The 23,580-nt window shown below is 51.5% G+C and overlaps 7 protein-coding genes across 7 annotated transcripts; 3 read left to right on the top strand and 4 right to left on the bottom strand.

Moving 5' to 3' along the window:
• Positions 1–55: 55 nt before the first annotated feature.
• POX_a00227 (uncharacterized protein) lies at positions 56–1,508 on the top strand (the record flags this gene model as incomplete). Its single annotated transcript, XM_050109173.1, has 5 exons — positions 56–298; positions 346–460; positions 646–715; positions 808–1,233; positions 1,328–1,508. 5 exons carry the CDS (start codon positions 56–58, stop codon positions 1,506–1,508), a joined length of 1,035 nt encoding a protein of 344 aa, XP_049972941.1.
• A 1,650-nt stretch (positions 1,509–3,158) lies between these two features.
• Positions 3,159–3,980, bottom strand: POX_a00226 (uncharacterized protein; the record flags this gene model as incomplete). Its single annotated transcript, XM_050109172.1, has 1 exon — positions 3,159–3,980. One exon carries the CDS (start codon positions 3,978–3,980, stop codon positions 3,159–3,161), a length of 822 nt encoding a protein of 273 aa, XP_049972940.1.
• Positions 3,981–4,570: 590 nt separating this feature from the next.
• Positions 4,571–4,798, bottom strand: POX_a00225 (uncharacterized protein; the record flags this gene model as incomplete). Its single annotated transcript, XM_050109171.1, has 1 exon — positions 4,571–4,798. One exon carries the CDS (start codon positions 4,796–4,798, stop codon positions 4,571–4,573), a length of 228 nt encoding a protein of 75 aa, XP_049972939.1.
• Positions 4,799–5,686: 888 nt separating this feature from the next.
• POX_a00224 (uncharacterized protein) lies at positions 5,687–7,662 on the bottom strand (the record flags this gene model as incomplete). Its single annotated transcript, XM_050109170.1, has 3 exons — positions 5,687–6,594; positions 6,685–7,518; positions 7,647–7,662. The coding sequence occupies 3 exons, from the start codon at positions 7,660–7,662 to the stop codon at positions 5,687–5,689; spliced, it is 1,758 nt and encodes a 585-aa protein (XP_049972938.1).
• Positions 7,663–10,193: 2,531 nt separating this feature from the next.
• POX_a00223 (uncharacterized protein) lies at positions 10,194–12,478 on the top strand (the record flags this gene model as incomplete). Its single annotated transcript, XM_050109169.1, has 5 exons — positions 10,194–10,371; positions 10,455–10,779; positions 11,073–11,357; positions 11,439–11,695; positions 11,772–12,478. The coding sequence occupies 5 exons, from the start codon at positions 10,194–10,196 to the stop codon at positions 12,476–12,478; spliced, it is 1,752 nt and encodes a 583-aa protein (XP_049972937.1).
• A 4,080-nt stretch (positions 12,479–16,558) lies between these two features.
• POX_a00222 (uncharacterized protein) lies at positions 16,559–20,723 on the bottom strand (the record flags this gene model as incomplete). Its single annotated transcript, XM_050109168.1, has 6 exons — positions 16,559–17,603; positions 18,291–18,695; positions 19,640–19,770; positions 19,836–20,013; positions 20,064–20,401; positions 20,652–20,723. The coding sequence occupies 6 exons, from the start codon at positions 20,721–20,723 to the stop codon at positions 16,559–16,561; spliced, it is 2,169 nt and encodes a 722-aa protein (XP_049972936.1).
• A 1,552-nt stretch (positions 20,724–22,275) lies between these two features.
• Positions 22,276–23,232, top strand: POX_a00221 (uncharacterized protein; the record flags this gene model as incomplete). The annotated part of the gene is made up of 1 exon (XM_050109167.1): positions 22,276–23,232. The coding sequence occupies one exon, from the start codon at positions 22,276–22,278 to the stop codon at positions 23,230–23,232; it is 957 nt and encodes a 318-aa protein (XP_049972935.1).
• Positions 23,233–23,580: the final 348 nt, after the last annotated feature.

Genomic DNA, 23,580 nt, shown 5'->3' with positions numbered 1-23,580 from the left:
CTCCTCCTACTCTCTTTTTGCCTCAACCTCCCATCCATCGAGCCAGTTGACGACCATGTTCAACCGCGCGGTCGCCCGCTCCGCCACGCAGGCGCTGAACACCGCCCGCCCTGGAGTACTCTCATCTTCATTCCGACCTTTCTCCTCCTCCACGGCGCGTCCCAACAACAAGTCCGATGATCCCCAAAATGATCCTCTGCTCCGAGCAAGCTCCCCCGAGCATCAGGGTAAATTCGCCCGGACTGATGAGAGCGTTCAAATTGAATACCCTCCCGACAGCGAGATGCCGGCGCAGCCCGTCGTGCAGGGTCGTGGAGGCATGCACTTCAAGCGCACTTGGCGCAGTTCTCCCTGGAGAACAAGGTCAGCTTGGTGACCGGGGGTGCACGAGGGCTGGGGTTGGTGATGGGTCAGGGCTTGGTGGCGTCCGGGTCGGATTTGGCCATTGTTGATTTGAATAGTAAGTCTGAATTCAAAGTTGATAGAGCGAGACATGGTGGATCGTTGTGGTCACAGCTGCAAAAATGAGTTGCTTTGGGGGGATTCCAAACCATCATGCTATGTACCCGAGTTTGAGACGGGCCATTTCTTGCAAATTTCAATGTCTCGAATCGTTTTGTGAAACTCGCTAATTGGATTATATAGAGGCCGAGGCGGAAGAACAAGCTGGGAAGCTCATTGAGCAATTTCGCAAGGAGAATCCAGGGCTTGAACAGTGAGTCTGAATGAATCCATCCCATCACGTATGGGGTTTGAACTCCCCCCCCCCCTCCTTCTCGAGAGACTAATTCATGATCTACTCGAAAGAATGCCCAATGTGACGGCTCACTACGCCGATGTCTCCAACCCTGATTCCGTTCAGGAAGCTCTGGCTGAGGTCTTGGCCAAACATAACCGCATTGACAACCTCGTCACATCCGCCGGCTTTACCGAGAACTTTGACGCCATCAGCTACCCATTCGACCGCATGAAGAAACTCTGGGGGGTCAATGTCGATGGCACATATCTGTTTGCAACGGGTGTGGCCAAGCACCTCATGGAACGCAAAGCACCGGGGAGTATTGTCATGATCGGCTCCATGTCCGGCTCTATTGTCAATGTGCCCCAGCCCCAGGCTCCGTACAACGCCGCCAAGGCAGCGGTGCGTCACCTGGCGGCCTCGCTGGCCGTGGAGTGGGCGGCCCAAGATATTCGAGTGAACTGTATCAGCCCTGGCTACATGCTGACTGCCCTGTGAGTATATCGAGACACTGGATGGAAAAAAAGCCAGGCGTTCAGGCGAGGACAAAAGATGATCATGGAGACAGTGTGCTGACAATCTATTTAGTACCCGCAAGATTCTCGATGAGAACCCTCAACTCCGCGACAAATGGATTTCCCTGATCCCTGCCGGTAAAATGGGAACCCCCGAGGACCTCATGGGTGCGGTGACATTCCTGCTCAGTGACGCCTCCAAGTATATTACGGGCGCGGATCTTCGCGTTGACGGCGGATACACCTTGACTTAAGATGGAGACGTAGCACGAGCGCTATAATTCTTCTCTCCCTCTTTGTCTCTGTTTTTGCCGCACCTGACAGTTTCGGTCTCGACAATAGACGTCTGCTTCCTAGGTCGGGGGGTCCAACAAGCTATCGACTGAGAAGAAACAAAAGTAATCTCATCCTCTACAAACTGACACAGGGCGGGGAGGAGTAGGGGGCTTGTGACCGCCTGTCAAATACCATGCAGGGCAATCATTTGTGAAAATGTCTCTCATCCACCAATTGGGGAAAGGCGCCAGTGCCCCCTTTGGCAAGAAAATCAGACCGACCCCGCTGGCAAGAAGCAGGAAATACACGGTACAATGCTAGCAAGCAATATACAGCGCATCTGTAAAAATCAAAACATGAATCCGAATATTCAATTTTTCCCCGGTAGATACCCTCTTCTGCAAGCTCCTTTCTACAAGATCCATCTATTTCCTTCAAAAGCGAAAATCTCAGCAAGACACCTACCAAAGGTACTGCCATTTCGCAAATTCCCCATCCATCTCCAGCGAGAAGCAAAAAAAAAAAGAAAAAGAAAGATACCGAAAGCTCTATTCTTTCGAAAGCCCTGAAAAAACAGTATCAAAACAAACTCGACACCCTAGATCTCGCCTGGTTAAAATCACCTCCATTCGCCCAGCGTGAAGATTCCGTAAAGTCAGGAGTCTCTGGGTAATCACATCACCCTCCTAACCCTGATGACCATCACCAGCGTAAGCTCTCAGTTATGTCCCGTTGCACTTGGTTCCACAGGCTGGATTGTATTGGAAGAAACTATAAAACACACCAGACCGGACTATGGTTGTGGAGTTTCGCTTCTTCCGTGTCTGGAACAAGTCCACCAGCGTCCACTTCGGCCCGAGTTCGGGCCGTCCCGATTTTTGTGGTTTGGGAGTTTATCGTCATTGGAGTTATTAGTACTAGGTAGTAGTACCTACTAAGTACTGCCTTGTACCTGGAGTTAGTGCTGTGAACTCTAGGGTATATACCCATGTACAGCGAACAGGTATATCTAGCACTAGTGGTAGGTACACTGGTGATAACTTAGGGAGGAGGGGAAAGACATATTTTAATCCTTATCTGTTCTGATAATAGATGGCTGCTGCGCATTTACCTCGATGTGGAGATGAGTTATTGTGCGTTTTGGAGCAGCTGGCGGCAGAAAGTTAGGTAGAACATGTTTGCGAGGCCTGCGTGTTGGGAATTAATGTAAGGTTCTCCCGCCTGTCGAAGGTACAAGGATGGATAATTAGACCTTTTTCTTTTTCTTTTCTTTTCTTTTGCATTTAGTGTTTTCATACTACGGTGGAATTTCTGAAATGGCCACACAGACTAAGATTTGCGATTGAATTATGTTGATCATTCCAATGGGAAGTTCTGACCTTGGCTTATGCTGATCTCCATGCCCGACTCTAAGTAGAAGATAAAAAGAAAAGAAGAAGAAAAAAGAAAAAAAAAACGGCCGCGACATCGCGCATCAACTCCGTCTATCGAATCTGCTCAGCAGTCTTGCAAACCAAAACTCCAGCCTTTCTCTGTCCATTGACTTCCATCCCACCGCACAAGGATCGTGTGCCAAATCTTCCAGCCATATCACTAGATGTACAACCAAAAGAAAAGCAACTGATCCATCAAAACTGATCAGCCTTCTCAGCATCCATGGCCTCATCCCCGCTTTCGACCCGTCGACTCTTCAACCAGCGCAGCAACACAAACGCCGCAGTCCCCACCCACATTAAGAGATTCACCAAGTCAATCCAGACTGCATGACGCATGCGGTTGATCTTCGCAGCATCACCTAGCGGTGAAATCACCACCGACGAGCTGCTTGTACTCTCCCCATCAGGCACTTGCTTGCCCGAGGAATGCTGGGTAACAGGATAAACCCCAATGTACATTTTCCCAAAGATGCCAAACAGCGTCAACCACAAAACACACAGGACAAACTCCCACACAAATCGAGGAAGTATCAACGTGGTGCTTCTGGCCCTAGCAGAAGATAAAGAAGACGATCTCATCCGACTCATCAGAAAGGGCAGTCCCAAACTGATACCCGCCGTAAGCGTGGCCAGAAACGCCGTGATCAAAGCAAACACCCACCTGGCGCGTGCTTTCTCCCCATTCTCGTGGTCATGATGCACATCTCGACCATATAGGCCGAGAACGGTCAATCCAAAGACGAGCTGCAGGAATCGTACGGCGGACATGAACATGCCCATGATCTTGGTTCTTGTGCTTGTGGAGTCCTTGGCTGGAGGTGGGAAGTGGAGGTCGGCGCCAGGACCGACGTTGGATGGGTAGTTGGCCATGTGGATGGGTGCATCAGGTCCGTAGGAGAAGGCATTGCCGGATTGTTGGAATTGCTCGCCTTGTTTGGCTTGTTTCTTGGCGTCGTGGTGTTTTTTGGCCTTGGAGACGCCGAATTTGAGGAGGGGAACGACAAGGAAGGACATTTTGTCGAGGGCTGGGAATGGAACTCGTGGATTTGTTGTTTTAGCGTTCTCTTTAAACTTGAGAATAAAAGGAGATGCGTCGAGGGCGGATAGTGGGTGTGATGAGGAAAGAAAGTAAAAGTAAAAATATGGGGATGGCTTTTGTTTCCGACAAGAGATGCAGTTGCGACCAGCGCAGGGAGGAAACCAGGAGGATCAGAGAAGGAAAAAAATATGAAGATTTGAGACGTCTCGGACACTCGTGTCGAGATGAGAATCAGAAAGTCTTATGGGAGGTTCCAAGGGAATCCTCAGTAAGAAATGATCGGTAAACCCTTTTGGAAGGGAGAGAGAGAGAGAGAGAAAGAGAGACGGAAGTCTGTTCAACAAAAGAAGATAGTCGACGAGAACAGATCAAGATTAGCTTGAAATTCAATATCGAATGTCCTGAAATGTGATGGAATAGAAGTAGACGCGAGAAAAGAAAAGTGGGTTGACAATGTAAAAGGAAGAAAAAGGAAAGTCGTTCAAGATGATGTTTGTTTCATCCACTGACATTTGGGAAATCGGCAAGACTTTATACATCTTTCCCTTCCACTTCCCCAATCTCTTCAACAAAACACGGTCCTCTCGGTCCAGGGACAAACACAAATCTCCTGTTTGTCTTTTTCCTCATGCTCTCTCTGGCCCAGGTGCTGGCCATCCGGCGTCGCAGACTCCACCACGTCGGCTACGGAGCCAGCCCGCTCCTCCACACAACAGGGACCTGTCAAAGAAACATGAAACGCTCTCAGGAGAATACACTGCATCTCATTCTTCATGACCTGAGCATCTGACATTCTTTGATTGACAAAGTGAATCGCTTGGCAGAGCCCCAGTGGGCCGTTTGAGTGGAAGGAACCCTGGACAGATCGGCGCTAAGACCTCGGTTCGCGCGCGCCAAATGGACAAAGTGACTGTCGCGGTTTCAGCTTAGTTTGTTCATAAGAGCTCTTGTCCAATCAAAGAAACAATTCTATTAATATGGACGGGATCCACTGACGATGAACGGCGTAGTCTGGATGGTTTTCCATTTCCCTTGCACGTGTTGATGATCGGTGACTGGCGAGCATCTTGCGTGCCCACTAAAAATAAAAAAATGTCCACGGCCGTCCATGTCGATGAAGCGCGAAAACTCCAGTCGGAGGCTCTCAGAAAGTCACACAAAGTCGAGGGGTAAAGGTGTTGTCCAACAAGGCCAATCTCGAAACAAATGAAGGCTGGTGCCCGGCTCCCTCAGTTTGAAGTCAACAAACGTCAACGACTAGCAGGTGAAAACCCTTGCGAGCATCTTTGGCTACTTTAGGCTCAATTCACTTTTTGAATCCATTTCAAATTCATGACATCCGCTATGTCTCACACGGCGATAATAATCATTACAATTACATCAGTACAACCCTGTCGGCACAAATTCATCTCCATGCAAATAGAAGGTCGTTCGTGAAACCAAAAATGCCTGCAAGAGCGAGGAGTGTCCAGAAACAAGTTCTCGGAGAAGCTGTCCGAGGCGAGGTCATCCTAATCCTTGGTTTGCTCGGAAGGTTATCCAGCAAATACATGGACTCCGAGGTCTAAAAACAGAAGGACTCAAACACAAAGACCGGTCCGCGTCGGAGGCCATCACTCTACACAATGCAGATCTCTCTATCTACATCACGCAACAGATCCCCTCCCCAATTGACATCCAGCTACGCCGGGCGACGAGCTCCCACATCTGCTGCAGCCTTGGCGACTCCGCCGGAAGAGCCATTTTGGGCTGGATGAGCTGTCAAAGGCAGCGGAGGTTTGATCTCGGACGGTGATGCAGGATCGGGCCCCGGAATAGAGCCCTGGTCATCGTCATATTCGTGGCCTGTATAGTCGTCATCCGGATGACCAGACCCGGCAGCGGAGGAGTGGTCCACAGAACCACGATCGTAGCCTGGTTGATACCCAGGGTGATAGGTGGCATTCTTCGAGTTTTTGGGGGGCTTCTTGGTTTTTCGGCCTTTCATCTTCGCCTTTTCGAGGAGGCGCTTCTTCTCCGCCAATCGTTTTCGCTCTTTGCGATCTTTGATCTCGTACTGGCGGATGAGAGCCTCCGGTGGATGTCCAAAGATGCTCTCATACTCGCAAAATTCGCAGATCCAGATGTCTTCCAAGCGAGGCGGGTGATGGATGTTGGTATATTGTTGTTGGATTTTGCGCTGCCGAGCTGCCAACGCATAGACACTTCCAGGAGATCGCTTTTTCTTACGTCCGACAGAAACTTGGTCTCCTTGCGCAGGAGTCGGCTGGCCACCATGATGGGCCTGCGGGTTCATGGGAATAGACATATCAGGGTTCATCTGGCTCCCTTGCGCGGATAGGCCTCGCGGATTGTGGGTGGTTGAAGCAAGAGGGGAGGTGGGCGAGCGGTATGAGCTGGAATACGAGTTTCGCTGCATAGCCATTCCCTTTGAAGAGTCTGACTCGCAGGTGAAAGTGAACTGTGTTTTGGTCGGGGTCGTGTTTTCTTGGTCTAGCAGGCTGATATTGGTTGGGCCGTGAGGTGGAGGGGAGAGAGACGCTGCGTTGGCGATCGCCGTAGATATGATGCCTTGATCTGAAGAGTCACCTTGAGTCGAGTCAGCAAGCAAAACGCGAAGAAAGAGAGAGGGAGAGAGCAAAAAAAAGACAGAGCAGCCTGAACACAAGAGGAGCGCACCTGGTGATACAGGAGAGGACAGCAACCCATCCCGTCGACTTGGTGCCCGTGGATTGCTGGTCATCCATGCATTCTGGGCGTTCGCAGAGAGTGGATTCCGTCCCGTGCTCATACGAGTTGAGCTTCGTCCCAGACGACCACGACCAGACCCAGAAATTCCGCTGCTAACGGGTGAAGCAGGATTTCCACTTCCATAATAAGTGCCAGTGGCCAGCCCGTCGTTAGCCGGGGGTGGAGAAGAAGATGCTGAGCTAGCAATACCCATGCTGGCGAATTCCGGTGAGAGCGCAGAGTGATGACCCCCCATATTCCCTGGCGTCGGTATTTTTCTTTTTTTCTTGTTGTTTGTGTTTTCAAAGGCATCATAGCCATCAGGCCCCACCGCTTTTTGTAAACCCTCGGACCCCTCTTCTGATATATGGTTCTGTTTGGTCGCTTCGTTCATGGCTTGGGTTGAGAGGTCCCCATGGCGAGGACTCGCGCCTGCAGACATCGATCTTCGAAACCCAGCACTGCGCCGGACAACAACCGATCCGTCCTCGTCTCCACTCTCCAGCTCGACAGCGGTCTCGAAATCCTGAGTGTCCGCCTCAGGAGTGAGTTCGTGTCGGTCAATCGCTTTTTGACGAGCGTAGGCTTTCCCATGAGGGGCCACTTCCTCGGTGTCCCCAACGCCGTAAAAAATCTGCGACGCTGGTGGTGTCGGTGGGTAGTTGATAGTGCCTGCTGCGTCGGTCGATAACCGCGAACGCAGGGTACGTCGAGGAAGAGGTCGGATTAGACGATCAGGATAGACGGGGGAGGGTGTGTCAGGGGCGGAATTGAACGTCCCGTCTACACAGGTGTACACACCACGTCAGCAACCTTATTCTCATCATGGATCCTGATCAGGAGCCCCGAGTCGTCGTCCGCAAAGCTCGACGTCGGTCAGCTGGACCTGCAACTCTCCAAAGTAGACATACTCAATGTAGCAGTCATTATGCACGTGCTCGCAATCTCCTTCCACGATGTTGCCCGTGGAACCAGGTGCTTGCTGCCACTAGTTCTTGATCACCAGTATTTCTTTGCCACCTCCGGCGGAACCGCCGCGTTTCCCTTCCGTGAAGGTCACACCGTCGAGTCTCAGGGAGGTCTTGTAGTAAGGCCAACCCGGAGAGTAAACTAAAGTTTGAAAGACACGGGTGTTAGCCGGACTTTGAAATTTTGAAGATTTGGAGATCGGAGCAGACACCCCGACCGCGATAGCTTGTTCTGAAAGAGATAAGCAAATGCCTCTTCCCCAAACAAGCTACCTCGGTCGTGCACATCCACAGATGATATGTGACCGGTCTGTAGGGTACAGATTGAAGGCAAAACCCACGCTGTGAATCAAGCGCCGATCACAAGCAAGCTCGGTACACCAGAAAAGGCCCTATACCGAGAAGTATTGCCAGCGGCTCTCGAGAGCTAAGAAGCTTCGTGCAACAAAAGGAGATCGAATGACGATGCGGAGGGGTTGAGTTGGTGAAGCGAAAGACCAGCGAGTCACGGGAATTCGGGACTCTGGGACACTAGCCCGATTAGGTCGGGCACCCAAGCGGGCAACCGCAAGGTTATGTCCTGGACAGCCGGATCCTCTTGGGGGAACCGATCGGTCTAATTATGCAAGGAAAAACGAAGCAGATGGGGTTTTCAATTGGAGACTTGGATGGAGTTACTCTGACTGGCGGTATCGGCCAAATTTCTACAATTCACCGAGCATGAGATTGAACGACGAGCCAGTCACTCGAGTCCGCTCATGTCGCATGTTCTGGGAGAGGGCAACAATTGCCAGTTCGCAAACAAGGGGACCAGCGAGCAAGACTCGCAAGCGGCTCTGGTGCGCAATATTCCATGTCAAAGACACTGCTCGCCAGAGTATCAGGCAAATAGGCGGCGTGCCTCGTCGCATCCACGAGGCCTATGAGATCCTGCCACCATTCCTTTTCCTTGACGAGATCGCAATTTGCCTGCGTACTTGAATACCAACCCGATCTTGCACCAGATGATCTTTTTCCAAGAGCCCGGGCCCGTAGGTTTAGACACAGAAAGCCCGGCGGCCTTTTCCGACACATTGCTCGAGGCGCTCGGACTTGCCAATTGGTCAATGGCCTCGTTGTGATAACAATCACAGCATAGAATGGAAAAATTGTGGAGACGGCAGCATCAACGAGCTGGAATAGAGGAGAGCGTACGTGCAGCGACCGTGGGAGAGGGCAAAGACATCGTGGCGCCGGCCTGCGATTCGGAGGCCGTTGGAGCTACCCCACCTTCCACTCGAGATTCACAGTGACGGTTCCTGTATCTGAAGCAGATGGTCCGTAGTATCACGAGGTACCTATCATCATGCCATGTTAGATGACTGGTGCAACCACCAATGCCCGTCTTGAATGCGACCGTTGAGATCGAGAATAGCGAAGGTAAATCGCATTCACCAGCAGCCTGGCGGCGTGCTTATGAATGCTGGGACGGGCACAGGGCGAGGCCGACTTGCCTACCTGGCACTTGTCAGTTCAGTCATGTCGGATGTCAGTATTGAACCTCTTTTCGAAGGAATCCTTCATTTGTGAGGTTCGTGTCCCAACTCCCGAGACATCAATCGTGGGCCAACGCCGTAGGTTAAGTGGTGATGACCAGCGGGTGACACGACCCAAAAGGCGGTAAAAGATTTGGCGCGTCGAGAGGCGTCGAGGGATTGAGAGCGGGGAATACGAAGGTGCATAGCGTTCACCTCTGGACAACCGGGTAATCCGAGACTTTCGCAGCATTCAACTGGCAGAGCTGACCCACCACACTTTATCGCCCAGCTGCATCATTGAAGGACGAGGCGTCACTCCTTCCAGGTTCACCCTCTTTTCCTCATTCCAGCCTGGCTAACCACCAGTCAAGATGACAGTGAGTAATTCCCCAGCACCTGGAAGTCTTGCAGACATATCGAGGCTTCCATCTATACCATGCCATCCTGTGCCCGAGTGGGCACAGGATGGCGGCACGAAAAAGTGGATTCAACCGTGGCCATGGCAAGCTCAATTTTCCGCCTGTGGCCGCTGTCGGCCGCCAGAGGGGAAGACCGGCCGATTGGATCTTTTGGAGTCAGTCCCGTTCCGGCGCTTTTCTCTTCTACTCAAGTGCTCTCTCGCTGCCTCGCACTCTTCCCCTCTGCAACGGCCTGTCGATCAAAAGAACTCCGTCCTCTTTCCTTGTACTATGTAGTCATTAGGCTCTTCCTCGAGCCCTGTGACTCCTTTTTCAACTTCAACTGCGATTTTGACTCCTACCATCTTCCCTCCCACCATTTGAACCCCCCCCCCCCCCAAGCTCTGCCACTCGCGCGTTCTGAGCTCGTCACGATCGATTCTGCCTCTTGGGAATTTCGTACGTCTCAATCACCCCCGCGCTTACTGGTACCACGTACCAGGACTTCTGGTCTGTGACAATTGTCGTCCACGACATCAAGAATCAGTCATCCTTGGAAGATCGATTGTGCCGTCATGTCGCCTCGTCGGTCTTCGCGGGCTCGCACCACCCAGCCATCGCCCGCTCTTCTCCAGCACACCAATTCTTCCAGCTCAAACAACTCTCACCCTCGTGAGCGAAGTACTCGATTCCACCACAAAAATAACTCTCCCCGTCGTTCCTCTGGTCATCGCTCGCAGTCCAGCGACGACCGTGAGACTGGCTCACGAGCCGATCTCCCGCAAACGCGCCAACGCCAGCGGACTCGCAGCGATATTCATGACACCACCGCGAAGATGACGAGGAAGATGTCGACGACGATGAGGAGGAGGAAGAGATAACTCGATGTCTTTGTGGTCAACAAGATTATCCTGGTCTACCCCCGTCCCGTCGGGGCGCCCTCGGTCGCATGGGTGTGAAACAGGATGAGGGTGTGTCGGCGACAGATGCATCCGATCCTCTGTCGGATGATCTTGGAAGCATGTTCATCCAATGCGATTCATGCAAGGTATGGCAGCATGGCGGCTGTGTGGGCATCATGGACGAGGAGAAGAGTCCCGACGAGTATTTTTGCGAGGAGTGTCGGAAGGATTTACACAGAATTCGTGGTGAGCCTAATGGGTAAGTTTTGATGAAATCCTTTTGGTCCCGACCAGTTTTGCGGGAAATTTACAGTCCCATGCTCCTGCACCGTGCACCATCCACCTTCGATGATTGCTCGAGTCGTGCCAGCGGTGGCTGTCACTGGTCCTGCTCGCCCGGTTCGCGCTCCTGCCATCACCACGCGGGACTGGCTTGTCTTGAATCGGGATAGAGAATTTTTCCCCAGGAACCATGGAGAGCCGTCGACACCTCTCCTCTCATACCACCTATTGCACACACGACTCTACCAACAACTGCTAACAGTCCCCCAGACAGCGGTCTTCTACCTACCTTCCCGTTGCCCCAGCGTCGTCACCCGCGCCATCTTCCCGAGCCTCCTCTCGTGAGACATCCCGACGGTCCCGAGACCCAAAGTCTCGGGGTAGCGAAGGCGCCTCGAATCCCAAACGGCGGTCCACAATGAATAGCCGTGATGCTGCCTATGACGAGGAAGAGCTGATTCGGCGGGCCATCGAAGAGAGCAAGGAAGAGACCAAAAGTAATGAGGATGAAACAGCCCCTCGACTGAGCAAGCGGAGTCGGAGCGAAAGCGAATCGTAAGCTCGTCCCTCTCCTCACCAATGTGCTTCTCCCCCCGCAGTTAGCTTTCCGAAGCGGCTAACCATGCTTCTTCTCAGAGACAGGCGTGGCTCCAAACGCCCGCGAACCACTTCGCCTTCGCCGACTGTCGCTACAAAGCAAAGCCCTCCTCTATCTCAGCCTCCCTCCGACGACGAGTCGAAGCCAAAACCCACAAATGGCACACGGCGTCAGACCGCAGCCTCTCGCAATCAGCGGGAGAAAGAGCCCACCAAAGAACCCGAGGAGCGCGAGCCTGAAGTACAAGAGGCTGGCGCCCGTCGGAAGGAACGAGCCACCCGACGTAAAGGAGACGGTAAGCATTTGCGTCTGGCGCGAATGGCCTTGCTCGCTCGGACCGAAGTTGCTAACGTCTTTCCTCTCTGCTATAGAATCCGAGATGCACATTGGGTCTCCGACGAAGACTGCGGCGCCAGCACCGCCACCTCCCGAGCCTGAGCCGACTCAGCCAAGCCCAATTACGCCCACTCCGCAGGAAGTTACACCAGCGCGGCCCTCAACACGGAAGTCGGGTCGTCCCCCAGCTCGTCGTGGCGGTCGAGTGGGGCGGAACCAATACACGAAAGACCGGGATACGAATGGCAACGGCACCGAGTCACCTCGACGAGGGCACTCGCACGATATCGCGAGTGACTCGCCTCGCCTTGGCTATACCAATGGGGCACACGCTAGCAGTGGAGACACAGGGCGACCGAGCAAGGCCCGCCACATGCACCCGCAGCGCACGACGATGAATGAGATGAAACGGCGCGTGGCAGCCATCTTGGAGTTCATTTCGCGCATGCAGGTTGAGATGGCCGTCAACGGGGAGAATTCTCTGACTCCCACTGGCAACGGTGACCGGACTCAAGGGTTACTGTTGAAGAACATGGTTGATCAAATTGACAATGCTATGGCATCCACCTTCAGTGAAAGGGGTGAATCCTTAACAGCGATGACCGACGGCGAAGGCAGTGCCTCGTTGGCTTCGTCACATGAAAAGGATTTTAAAGATCTGACGAGTGTTGAAATGATGGATGTGCTCACCCGACACCTTCTCAAGTGGCAACAGGAATATGGCAAATTCGGCGAGCGATAGCGGCTGATATGTGCCTGCTGCAATGCCAGTGATTTCCCTTAGTCCTTGAGGCCCTATATCTGGGCAGTTACAATTGCCGATTCGTCACTACTACTCTTCTGTCCTCAGCCGGTTGCGCCTGAAGATCCCCGTTACCGCCTTATAAGATACCCCATTTCTACACCACTGTACGAGCCCATCTGCAGCTCTCTCGTCATCGACAGTCGTTTTTGATATTACTCTCGCGCCTCCTCAGCCCGGCTCTGTATCTTGGTTTTGCCACTCTCTACCTGTACATTATGACACCCGCATCCCTTGTTGCGTGATTTCGTCTTTCGCGTCACTTCATTTTCGGCAAACAAATCGTCGTCGCACTCTTGGATTTTACCTTTGAGATTGACCATCGCTTGTTGTGTCTCTCTCTCTCGCCTTTAGAATATCCTGCGTCGTTGTGGCTGTCAGTTGGATACCTCCAGGAGGCCTGATCGTTTTGTCGGCAGCCGATCAGTTTCTGCAAACTTCCACTTTCGAATCGGGAGACTTCAATCGTTGTCCTATCTTGGCTTTTGACCGTTGCGGCTTTGCTGATATTACTTTATTTTTCCATGCATGGATATGAAGGTGTTTTCGAATGTTCCTATCACGTCTTTGGCTGTTTTTTGTCTATATGATTGAAGAATCGTCGACTATTTGTCTGTTGCTCAAATCTCTGCCGACCGACTTTGATTTTGCTTCCTGTGTTGTTCTGGTTCAAGTGGCGTTGGGGGGTTCGGTATTCCCGGGGAATTTTTTGAATTCTTTGAATTGACGTATGGACGGATACTTTCTTCGTTGCGCGTCTATGATATACTTTTCATTTGGCGTGCTTTTTAAACCTGAAGAATTGATGATCATCTGCATCTCAGACAACTGTCCACGGGTATTCCATTTTTCCACCTCTACCTTTCAAGATGTCTCAATCGGTAAATGGTAGAGTTGTAAAATCTGAATCAGGTTAGTGACAACTCTAGGAGTACCTAGACAGTTTGCCTAATCGATCTGCTTCGGGGGGGATGGTCTCAGAAGCTCCAGTGCCCGCTCGGTCACTTTCTTACACCATACATGTAGGTGCCTACTTTCTAGATAGGTACCTCCTACTAGGTATTTATCAAGTCGGTCTTTTCAAGACCAAATAGGTAGAACGGGATGTATATCCCGAGTCGACATTACTCTGCGCGGCGCTTACCTAGCCGGACCCAGTCGATACCACTTGATCAAGCCGATTTGATCCGCGAATTAAAGATCCAATTGAAGCGCAGCGTAAGACCAATTCATATGCTACTCTGTTAGAGACTGGGGGTATCTTCGCATCCTTGTAAATGAATGGGAACGGGACTCGAGATCCAGACTTTTGTTCGCGGGTACACCCGTCAGACCTGCAGAATAGTTCTGAGATTGAATACGGTGTGTTTTGAGTCCATTGCTGGACTTGATTTGGGATACTGACTGTATTTCGGGCGAAATATGCCTACATCTTGGCCGAATCAGGCGCTACTCTGTGTGGATCGACCGATTGAAGTAGCGGATGATTGAGTAGACGGTCAACCAGGGTATTGAAGTAGCACAAAGATTCGAGGGCTGGAACAGGGGCGGGGGCTGGTTTGAAAAAAATATCTAGTGGTCTAATTTCTCACTAATGTGTACATGAATCCCTTTCATTACTCGACGTTCAAAGGTCTGAAAGACACAGTATATAAAATTGTCATGGCACCGTTCACCTAGTTCCTAATCAGCTTTGTCCTACGAGAAAAGGTAGCCAATACCAACCTTGATGTATGGATGGAATCGCACCGCAAGTGGACCCTTGACCAAAAACATATAAGGTTACCTTATTACATGCATTCACGCAGGTACTTCACTTTGACATTCAACGGGCAGTTAGACTAGACTAACCTAATGACTGTACTATCTTATTTGTCCTTCGTGTAAAATGAATGTGAACGCATCGCATCATTTGTTGCATGCGCATTTGACGTACAATCGACCTTGGCCTCGACAACCTTCAATGTTATTGACAACCACTATGTTTATCCCTACCTGGTATGGATGTTTGTGCTTTTGAAACTGCTGCAGTAAACCGCTCCTCACGACCATCTATATGTGAAGAGATACTGTTTCTAGGTATTCATATCAATATCGGTCACCGAGATCAATTCCAAAAAACAAATTACTTATATAATTCCTTGGCTTGATATTTAACTACCAGGCAGGTACATCATCTGCCGCCAATTCTCACCAGTCCAGCGCCCCTCCGACTCCTCTTCTCCCCAACCTACTATCAATATTCTAGGTTCTACCTACCCCCGCCAAAACTCTCATCCAAAACACTCCTCATGGATCCATTATACACATAATTCCAAGGCACACGCCCATACTGGTTATTCGCAAACAAGACATCTCTCCCTAGGTAACAAAAATAACACTCCCCAGACAACATGGAAGAACTCAATACTCCAAATGGCAACCCCTTTCAAAAAGTACATGTACCACTACTGTACTTCACCCAGTACCTGAGGCGGTACCTCTCCCTACCACCGGGCACTGAGCTGACTGGAGTTTGGTTCCCGCCCGCCCGTTCAACCCACGTTTTTGCGTCCGAGATGAACATTGTGTCACCCACATGGCATCCTGTCGCCGGACTAGGGAGAAAAAAAAAAAGAAAAAGAGATGGAATGGGAACAAGAATAAGATGGAATGTAGGGCGGGAACAGCCTTGTTTCGGCCCGGTCGCAATGGATCGACTACCACATGGGACGGGAGAATGGAGGCTAATAGATCATGCATTCTCATGAACATCAACGATAGATTCAAATCAAGTCTCGAGAAGAGGCGAGTACTCTACTGGTTATCTGGAAGGCTCGTATAGACGGGCAGGGTAGCCTGTGTGATTAGAACGTTCAATCAGACATAATCATCTTTTATCGTACGTGCCTAGATCGGTCGGTCAAACACCGCCTCTATGAACTCAGCCATTGACCTATTAATGTCGAATGCAAGTCCATGCTGAAAATAAAAAAAAATAGATAGACCTCGGCTGAACAACACCACATGCCCACCTGAACACGAAGCATAATGGGAAAGGAAAAAGTAAAGACACAGACCAAAATAAACAAATAAACAAACAAACAAATAGACAGATCAACAAATCAACGTACAAGACTAGAGAGGAGAAAACGAAAACAAACGACCAAGTCACTCTCACTCAGATCAGACAAGCGTCAAAAAAGGTAAAAAAAAGAAGAACAGACCGACAAAAAACAAAAAAGCAAGGCAGGGCGATCGAGCTAGTCCGAAATCGTGTGGAGTAAACAACGATGAGTATTGTCTGAATGGTATGGACTATACACATACAACCATACAAGTATTGTACAATCTTGTACAGTACCGCGACAGTATACAAGGGCAATTGTGCAGGGCTGTCGGGCGTCGGCTTATGATTCCTCAGCACGCGTAGTGTACTTGCTTCCAACAATTATGTGACGGGTCCTTTTTTTCCCCATGTGCAGTGCTGCAGTCTGTAATTTCGACAGTGGGTTCCCATTTTGGGCATCTTGGGTGTACAAGGACTACCTGCCACTGGACGAGGTACATATCCAGGACGAAAATTGCCTCACTCTGGCCCTGGAGGTTCCCGACAGCTCTCCACCCGAGCGGCTCCACTTGGGTGGACCCCATTCGAGTGCAATTGAACGGAAAACTCGAGGGGGAAATTTACGGAGTGAGGCTGACACGATACTTACAACTCCAGTGGGAGCTGACGTGTTCTCATTGCGAGTAACGCGTCAATGGCTCATTTCAGCTAGAGTACAGTATCGACATTTCAAAGAGAGAGAAAGGACGCACGGGGGTCTTTTTTTCATATAGAGCCATCATATTTTCGGACAATCATTGTCATGACCAGAGGCCATGAGACATTCAGACAGATTTCATCACACAACACATGGGAGATTAATAACAAAAGAAAAAAGAAAACAATTTCAAACATCAAACATGATTTCACACGGGGGAAACAAGGTCATCAAGGTCTCACGTCTACTACAAAGGCGACAATTCCTTTTTCTTTTACAGACGGGAACCGTGGATGACCTTGAAGTCGACAACGAGCTCACGGCCACCGTCGTTGATGACAAGGGCACGGACGGAGCCACGGCCGTCAGCAAAGGCTTCACGGATGCGCTTGAAGACCTGGCCCTGGGAAACCACGGGCAGACCTTGCTTGACATCGCCAGTCTCGGTCATGGCCACCAGCTTACCGTCATCACGGAGGTCGAGAATGCGGTAGGTCTTGTAGACGGGGCCGAGCATGGTCTGGACCACCACCGAGGGGGAGGGGTTGGAGACGAAGCTGGACTCCTCGTGGAGCTGACGGGTGAACAGGTCCACACCCAGGTAGCGGTGCTGACCGGTCTGGGGGGAGACGGTGATGCGAATCACCTGGCAGGGACGACCCTGGAGGATGAGGATGTCTCCAACACGAACAAAGTGGCAGGGGATGGGGACAGTCTCGCCGGGGACGGCACGGTTGCGGGGCTCCACAATGCGGACATCCTCACGGACACCCTCGCTGAAGCGAGCAGGGCCACCCTCGGTCGCGACGACCTCCTCGCGGTCGTGGTGGTGGAAGGGGTGCAGGACACGGTCCGCGGCACGCTCCACGCCACGGCGGAAGGAGTGGTAGTGACCTTCGTCGTCGTAGTAACCCATCTTGCGGTTGGTGCGGGAGGCGGGAGAGACTTGACGGACGGTAGTTTTCTCGACCTTGAAGGTCTTGGGAGGAGCAGAGTAAGAGGAGGAAGGGGGAGATGAGATGGAAGAAGGGCGGTAGACCTCTACTTCACGACGAGAATACTCAGGGCCTTGGTACGCGGATGCGGACTGCGGCTGGTAAGAGCGATCGTACGAAACGTCGACGGGGTAGGAAGGCTGGTACTGGGACGCGGTAGACGGGTCCTGGTAGCGACGGTCGTAAGAGACGTCGACTTCGTAAGTGGGAGAGGTCCGACGACGGTACTCTCTCTCAGTGATGTCGAGTTGATCCTCGACGACTTGATCGTAAACCTGGGGGCGTTCCTCGAAGCGGACAGAGGATTCGCGATAGTTGGGGTAACTAATGGAAGGAAGAAGAGAAGCAGAGAAGAGTCAGTTCTAGGATCGGTGTGGATATAAGAAGATCATGCAAGAGGATCCAGTCCAATGAGAAGTCAAAGCAGGAAAAGAAAAGCAGAAAATGGGGGGAAGGAGGAAGGAAAGCAAGACCACAAGCGAAGCGGATGTGGTACAGATATAAACAAAAGAACACCGGGGTGTGGGTGTCAGTCACCGCTCCTTGGGGCATGTGGAGACCTGGTAATGGGGTGACACGGTAACTGTAATTCGGAGCTGGGGGGGGGCTGGGCTCCACTGAAACGGAGTTGCCCAGGGAGAAACTGCTCTAGACCAAGAGGGGACAGTTCAGCTGCACGGTGGCCCAGTCGAGGCTCCACCGGAGCCCACCATGGGCAGCTCTTCCAGCTCTCCATTCGCTCGCGATTGTGATTGTTTGGGGTTTTGACCAAAAGCACACGCTTCCGCGGTTATGACGAGGCAATGATCGGAGCCGCCGCGAATCGCAGTTTGTTGCCCAACCGTGCCTCTCCGGACGTGGAAATATCAGGGTAGTGACAGAAGGCAATGGGGGGAAAACATGAAAAAAAAGGCCAAGAACACGCACGCAAAACGCACAGAAAACATAGCAGACAAGATCAGAAATAGAAACCACAGGCATTGCCGCCTGTGATGAGGGTTGGAGACGTACCGTTCACGGGTCAATTCAACCTCGGCACCGTAGTTGCGAGATTCGTGGGACTCGTAGTGAGAAGGTTCGTAACGAGGAGCGGATTCGTAGCGAGGCGACTCGTCGTGAGGAACCTGAGGGATCGAGTGCTGGGGAGGAGGAGGATGGTGATGCTCTCGCTGGTGAATGCGGATATCGACTTCTTCCTTTCCTTGGACACGAGGGTCGGGGAGAGGGGCAGCGACTCGAGTATCTTCCCGTTCGCCGTGCGAAGTGTGATCGAGTTGAACTTCTCCCTCTACTCTCGTGTGAGTAGTTTCAGAGACAGCGTCACTCCGGTACGACGACGGGAAGACACTGAAGGGGATGGGGACGCGGGCGTCAAAGTCCAGATTGACTGACTTTGCGGCGTCTCTTCTCGAATGCCTTTCGAACTGTTAAAAACAACTCGAAAGGTAGACAAGAAAAGACTTGACGGGGGAAAGTCTTTCTCGGTGAAGAGAGAAGGGTGGGAGAGGCAACGAAAACGTGATGCGATCTCAGAATAAAGTTCCAAATGGAGAGGAATGCTGGGGTAGCACGGGAATTGACGTGGAAGATGGAGGATTCGAGGAATGGAAGAAGAGGAAGAAAGGCAGAAGAGAGTGGGCCGGGGCAGGCATGGAGGGTGTCTTATTTATCTCTCTGAGATCCTGCCCGGTTGGCTGGCTGGGCTGGCGGTGGGCGTGTACGTCCATCACCTTGCCGCCTTGTTTGTTTACTTTACAAAGTTTACCGTCCGCCCTGGCACAATGGGAGGGGAAATTAGGGAGCAGAAGAAATCAGAGGAAACCAGAGAAGTGATTCATTGGGAATTCGGACCCAGTCAGGACCGCTCGGCTCGCCGAGGTCCATGACCTGACTGGGAAAGCAAGAGGGAGGGACCAGAGGGACCAGAGAGACCGAGAACACTGCAAGAAGGGGGTGGGTAACTGGTCGGCCGCCCGGATGGAGCGCGAGGTCATGTACCACCATAGAGTTTTCAAACGGTCTCCAATATTGGGGATCGTGAATTGAGGTGAGCAGAAGAAATGGAGGTGGGTCATTCGCCGCATCATTGGGAATGAGTATTTAAAACCGTGGTTATCTATACAGAATCAAAAATGACCCGAACCTGGTCCGTCTTGACCGCTTCTTAGGTTCAGGGCAGGCCCCCGACGGGCACCAGCGATCGTGAACTGGATGATGCAGCTCCCCCTGCACGCATGTAGGTACGCTACACACACCATCCGGCCAGGCTGGGAGACATCCACTGGTACTGTCGGCGTGTCGGCTCCATTGTTTCATGTGGGCGGACTTTTGACGGGGATGCGTCTTTGGGTGTCTCTCACTGAAGAAACGGTGGCTCGGTGTACATACGCTGGTCGGGTGTATCGTACACGTCCACCATCGCAGCATAGCCCAGACTTCTGGAGATCCTGGACTGATGTTGTCTGATCTGGGTGAACGTGTCCAGATAATGCTATCCGTGGTTAATACGAGCCCGAAGTTTGGTAAGTTGGCCTCGTTCCTGACCCATCCACCCACTCCAACCGTGAACGAAGGAACAACAATAGTACGAGATCCCGCTGCGTCCGCCAGCCGTCCACCACCACTCTCAGGTTCCTCCTCATCCCAGCCATTCTCACATGAAAAGAGAGGGTTGGCCAGCCACCTCGCTAATCTCTCCCCCTCACTGTCTCCGATCTCCTCTTTCCAGCTCCAGCTGTATTCAAATTCAATTGCCTGGGGGATTCCAGTCTGTGAATGGCGGACAGTCCATGAACTCCATTCTCATCAGCCGCCTGCTTATCGGGTTCGGATCCCGCCGTCAGCTTCCATGGTAACCAGCCACCATTGCCCCGGCAACGGCCCTGATCGCGCGGGTCAAATCGGAAAAATCGGGGGGCCGATCGCCGGGGGAGGATCCACCGACGACGCTGAGCTGCCACGGGCCAATGGGCGATGGGCAGGGCGCTGGAGGCGAGTGGAGACGCTCTCCAGACCGAGCTCCCGGGGATGCGCCGGGTGCTTGAGACTGCAATTATATCTCTCGACAGAACATGACTCACTCTCAGCGCAAGCCACGAGAGACGATGGTCAAGGGTTGAGTACTGTATGATTTCAATTGTCTGATGAGAGGACGCTCGTGGGTTCATGGTAGCGTACAAGCACAAGGACGGAGATCGCATGAGCCCTCCCGGTGGACCACCTGGGAGCCCAACAAGACTCCGCTCCAATCAACCGATGATCGTCGTCAGGACTTTTGCTCGGTCACAGCTCACCACCGAAGAACGTCCTCTCCAGTCTCCACTGCTAGGCTGCCAGCAGGCCTGGTTTCACACGACATGCTGCCACACGCACTCCCTCGGTGTTGTACGGGCCAATGTCTAGCTCTGTCATCTGCCACCTGCGGCGCTTAGAGACCTCATTCATCTCGTGGCGATTCAATTGCACTGAAGGATAGGGGGACGGCCCGCACAGCTACCGAAACAAGAGACGGAGCTTCCGGGTCCCAGCCACCGCGCAGTTGATCTGTATGCATGTTTCGGAGCACATCAGTACCAAATCAAGCTGGACTGGGACCTCAATGCAAAGGTAACCATCGGGCCACGGCCCACTTTACAGCCACCTGCCCCGAGGCTGCTCGGCGATTCGATTTGGCATTCTGATTTTTTGGGCGCTCCTTGGCCCGAGCTTCGGTCAAGTCCTATGATCATCGTCATCATTGATCTTTTCGAGGGGTTTAGCTCTCTGGAACATACGCTGCAAGGATGTGGGTTACGAGACAGTGCACATGCAAAGAAAAGGTGCAGCCCAATCTTTGCCGTTTATTCCCCTCTCCCCGCCAGTCTAGAACACTTACGTATACTAATTCCCTGTACAATTGTGCATGTGTTTGAATGCGTGATATAATTTGTCTGTCTTCGGCGCCGAGGGAGAGCAAGAACGCGCCAACTAGATTGGGTCGACCCTCTGTTGCTCCTCCACAGCCACCAGGCAGGGCGGAAAGTCTCCACCGTGAACACGTGATGCGCTCACTACGCCGCAGTGTCCACGTTTTGTAGATTGTACCAGACGACTGTACTTGAACATCATGAAGCTATCGTCCTGACCAAAGAAAATCATCAGATAATCTTTGTCACATTCAATCCGAGGCGGGAGAGCCCGATAGTCTCGTGTATCGAGCGTATTGCTGCCCATGGGTTGAAAATGAGATATATTCCATCCCTCAATTTACCCGAAGGGGACGGTAGATTCGAGCGAAACTCGCCCAACGTGGAGAGCTACCTACAGTCGTGACCATGCATGGATCTCACAACAGCAGTAAAAAAGGGCGAAGAATAATTGTACTAATGGTTACTCTACCAGAAGATGCAGTGCCAGCCCTCCGTACCTGATGAGCATTGATTCATCGCATGGGCGACGATCAACCCAGATGTCAGGTAGGTACCTATTTAAGAGGGGTGCAATGTGCTCAAATGAGAACGACGTACGTAGAAGCCTGTCATAGTAGGTATGTCGGTTCTAGCCCCATGTAGATTTTGCCAGTTGAGAATGTCAAAGGCAACTGAATTGATATATTCAAATCAATGGGCATTGGTATTGATGCAGGATTTATTAGTGCAACCTAGATAGCTGTGAATAGATATCGATGAATTCGATGACGAATTGTGAGGTTGATGTTGAGGTTGATTCTGTCTGAATTGGAAAGGTCATATAACTTTGGTAGGCGGTATAGAGCGCGGCCGCCGAGGGAGTGATGAAATTAAGGTTGTGAGATTGGGTCATACGAGATGTAAGTACTGCCTGATTGGGTTAGTCCTTCCTATTATAGGTTAGCGTTCGTCAGTCGCCGTCACAGGCCTGATAGGTAAACTCCCCACTTCGACACCCTCCTTCCTTCTCTGTGCATCCGTCGTGAAGTGTTGACTTTGCCTATCCGGTCCATCCCTTCTCACAGTTTCACAATACTTTTCCATTCATCATGAACTTATCTCAATCCATCTCAAACGCGTCTCGATCGTCCGCTGAGTACTTATCAACTGAGTTCTCTTCGGTTGCATGCGAAGTCGGGGATCCTTTTGCGCAACTAGCAGTAGAGGTCGAGCAGCAGCCATTCACTAGTAACGCGAGTTTACGAAACTCCCTGGAGCGCCGTCAACGAGAACTTCAGCAAGACAAGACTCGAGATCAGTACCTCGTCTTTACGTCTATTCCCCTGGCGCTGTTTTGCAGACTAAGTGATGATCGGTCTCGAACAAGCAAGTACTGTCGATTTTCTTATAACACAGAAACCGGGATTTTGATCGCAAAAATCGTGCCGAACTCTGCACACGAAGTTGCAATCAGATCTTTTGACTCGATTATTACTCTCGAGTTACGCGCGATGAATATTCGTCGTGAAATAAGGCCTTTAGGATCAACAACAGTGACAGTTGGAAATTGGAAAAAGGAGGCAGACTGCTCCTGGGCTATTGTTTCGACACGTTCAAAGCCTAGCTTTGTGGTGGAAGTAGGGTTATCGGAGTCTGCGCGAAAGCTTGCCCAGGATGCGCACGGTTGGCTTGAGACTGACTCTTCATCTGTGAAACTGGTGGTTACGATCAATATCAAACGCGACACCCCTGAGATTGTCCTACAAAAATGGGAACTCATTCCTCGGCGATATGGCCTCCTCACAAGATCATTCACTCTATTAGCATATCCTACTGCATCCTTGAAATTGACCCGCACAAATAATACGACATCTGTCACTGCAGAGCCCGACATGAACACTACCTACGGGACTGGTACAACTGCGGCCATCACCCAGCTAATTCTCCCCTTCGAAAAAATTGTGGGCCGTCCTGCTCAACAGGGCCCGGAGAGAGACTTTGTGATACCAGAGTCAGAGCTGAAAACTTTTGCCGAGGAAATCTGGAGTGAACAGGGTCTCCTATAAGTCGCTTCGATTCGGATATGGCTGATAGCGATCAAGCGCTACCCTTCACCAAGGACGGCCTTGTGCTCACTCAGGATGTGTTGACTTACAGATTTCTGCTAGGAATAGAGAGGGGAGTCTCGGCGGCTCAAGACTTGAACCAAAGTCTCGTGTATTTGCTAACCTGAATTGGTGATGTCTTGTGTGTCAGGTGCATGCTGGTGACTGTTTCTCATTCGCAAATGTTGCTTGGTCGTGGAACCTTTGGATGAGTTGGCTGCTTTCTCTTGGCGTCTTCTTTTCTTCTAGTTTTATCCTTCTGTCTGGCCTTGAGGTCTACGCCAGTCTTTTTACTTTTGTCAATACCAA

Source organism: Penicillium oxalicum, chromosome I (assembly GCF_001723175.1).
Source record: "Penicillium oxalicum strain HP7-1 chromosome I, whole genome shotgun sequence".
NCBI classification, from domain to species: Eukaryota; Fungi; Ascomycota; class Eurotiomycetes; order Eurotiales; family Aspergillaceae; genus Penicillium; species Penicillium oxalicum.
Note: the sequence above shows the minus strand (reverse complement) of the source record. Positions and strands in the feature narration are given on the sequence as shown.